This window comes from Sinocyclocheilus rhinocerous, unplaced genomic scaffold, assembly GCF_001515625.1.
Source record: "Sinocyclocheilus rhinocerous isolate Xijiao unplaced genomic scaffold, SAMN03320098_v1.1 scaffold1423, whole genome shotgun sequence".
NCBI lineage: Eukaryota > Metazoa > Chordata > Actinopteri > Cypriniformes > Cyprinidae > Sinocyclocheilus > Sinocyclocheilus rhinocerous.
The window spans coordinates 261,581-263,096 of record NW_015625105.1 but is presented as its reverse complement, the minus strand read 5'-3'; the positions used below and the strand labels follow the sequence as shown (position 1 = coordinate 263,096).

Below are 1,516 nucleotides of genomic sequence, written 5' to 3'. Positions count from 1 at the left end.
CCATTAAAAAATTAAAATTAAAATTAAAAAATTACAAAAAAAAAACAGAAAGCGGGAGAGAGACAGAGCGCTACTGGCGCCTACTGGGTCAGATCGATAGTTAGGCAAATTAAAACTAAACTAAAGAAAAACGTATGCAACTTAAGCTTCGAAATGACAGACAACAAACAAAAAAGGTAATTTCCCAGAGCTGCGTCACAGCGCATATCAAAAGCTCCCGTATCGGTTCTGTTTTCAGTACTGGAGAGAATAAAAGATACATTCTTAGATGTTTTTGTGGGTAATGATACCCATACTGTGCTGCACATTATTGGCAATATTGAGCTGAAGCTTGACTTTGCAAATTTAAAATCGCAAATCAAATCGCAATCGCAATATCTGTCAAAAAAAATCGCAATTTGATATTTTCCCCCAAATCGCACAGCCCTAATACATAACCAACGAATTGAACGTGTTGTTCATGTCACATGAAGACTAATCGATACTTTACTAAGAAGCTAACGTTAACCAAATAAAATGTTTAAACACACAGGGTGTGGTATGCCACAGTTCAAAGATTTTAAAACTAAAGAGTTCACAAAACCAACGAAAATCACCTCTAACAAATTAATATTGACAACTGGCTCCTTGTATAAGAACATTTAGCATTAGCACGCTAACACTAGCCGAACAGGAAAAAATAGATAGCAAAATCTAAGAACAACACAACCCTGACCTAATCTGTTCCCTTTCCCTAAAACACCCCATCCAAGCTCTTAAATGCGTTGTTGATGGAATCATACAACGCACGTGCTCATACCCGCTATTAAGCCTCTTGCTCCGTAAATCCATTTCCACATCGGCCATTTTGTTTCAGCAGCGGCCCGCTGTGTTCTTCTTCTGCAGTGAGATTATGAGGAGGGCTAGAGCGAAGTGGAGCGCGTGCGCTCTCTAGTGCCTGCATTAACAACTTCAGATAATTTCTTCTTCTTCGATTTTATGGCGGGTAGCACCAATGTTAAGGTGCATTATCGCCACCTACTGTATTGGAGTGTGGACCAGAGTTTACCCTTTCATAATGAGGACAGGACAAAAAAGGAAAGAAAAGCCAAAAAAACAAATTATTTACCTCAACAAAAAAAATTCCCTCTAAATTCTCTTAATCAGCTCTGTTCTCTTAAAATACAAAAATAAACTCTCTAGTCCATAAGTAAATATATTTTTAAGCTTTAGGTTATCCACTCCCATCTTTCTAAGTTCATTCTTCATTGTTTCTCGTTCATTAGTATACTTTTGACAAACACAAATAACATGTTCTACTGATTCCTCCATTCCACAGTGCTCACATAATCCTGTTGGATGTTTATTTATTATTTTTAAGATTTTCTTCAGAGAATTTATTTGAATGTACTGTATAAGGCAAATTCTGTAGGTGGTCACGAGTCTTAAAAAATGTAATAATGCTTTGCTTGCGTTCTCTATTCTTTTACTTTAATAAAAAAAAAAAAAAGAATGATAAGAAATGCAGTCTATGCTG

The 1,516-nt window shown here is 36.1% G+C and overlaps 1 protein-coding gene across 1 annotated transcript in view; it reads right to left on the bottom strand.

Moving 5' to 3' along the window:
* Positions 1 to 931, bottom strand: part of LOC107749644 (serine/threonine-protein kinase PRP4 homolog) — a 19,505-nt gene extending 18,574 nt beyond the window's left edge. Inside the window, exon 1 of the mRNA XM_016564808.1 lies at positions 800 to 931. Within this exon, the coding sequence (XP_016420294.1) occupies positions 800 to 846 (47 nt within the window). The 5' untranslated portion in view covers positions 847 to 931. The remainder of the gene's footprint in view (positions 1 to 799) is intronic.
* Between the last annotated feature and the right edge of the window lie 585 nt (positions 932 to 1,516).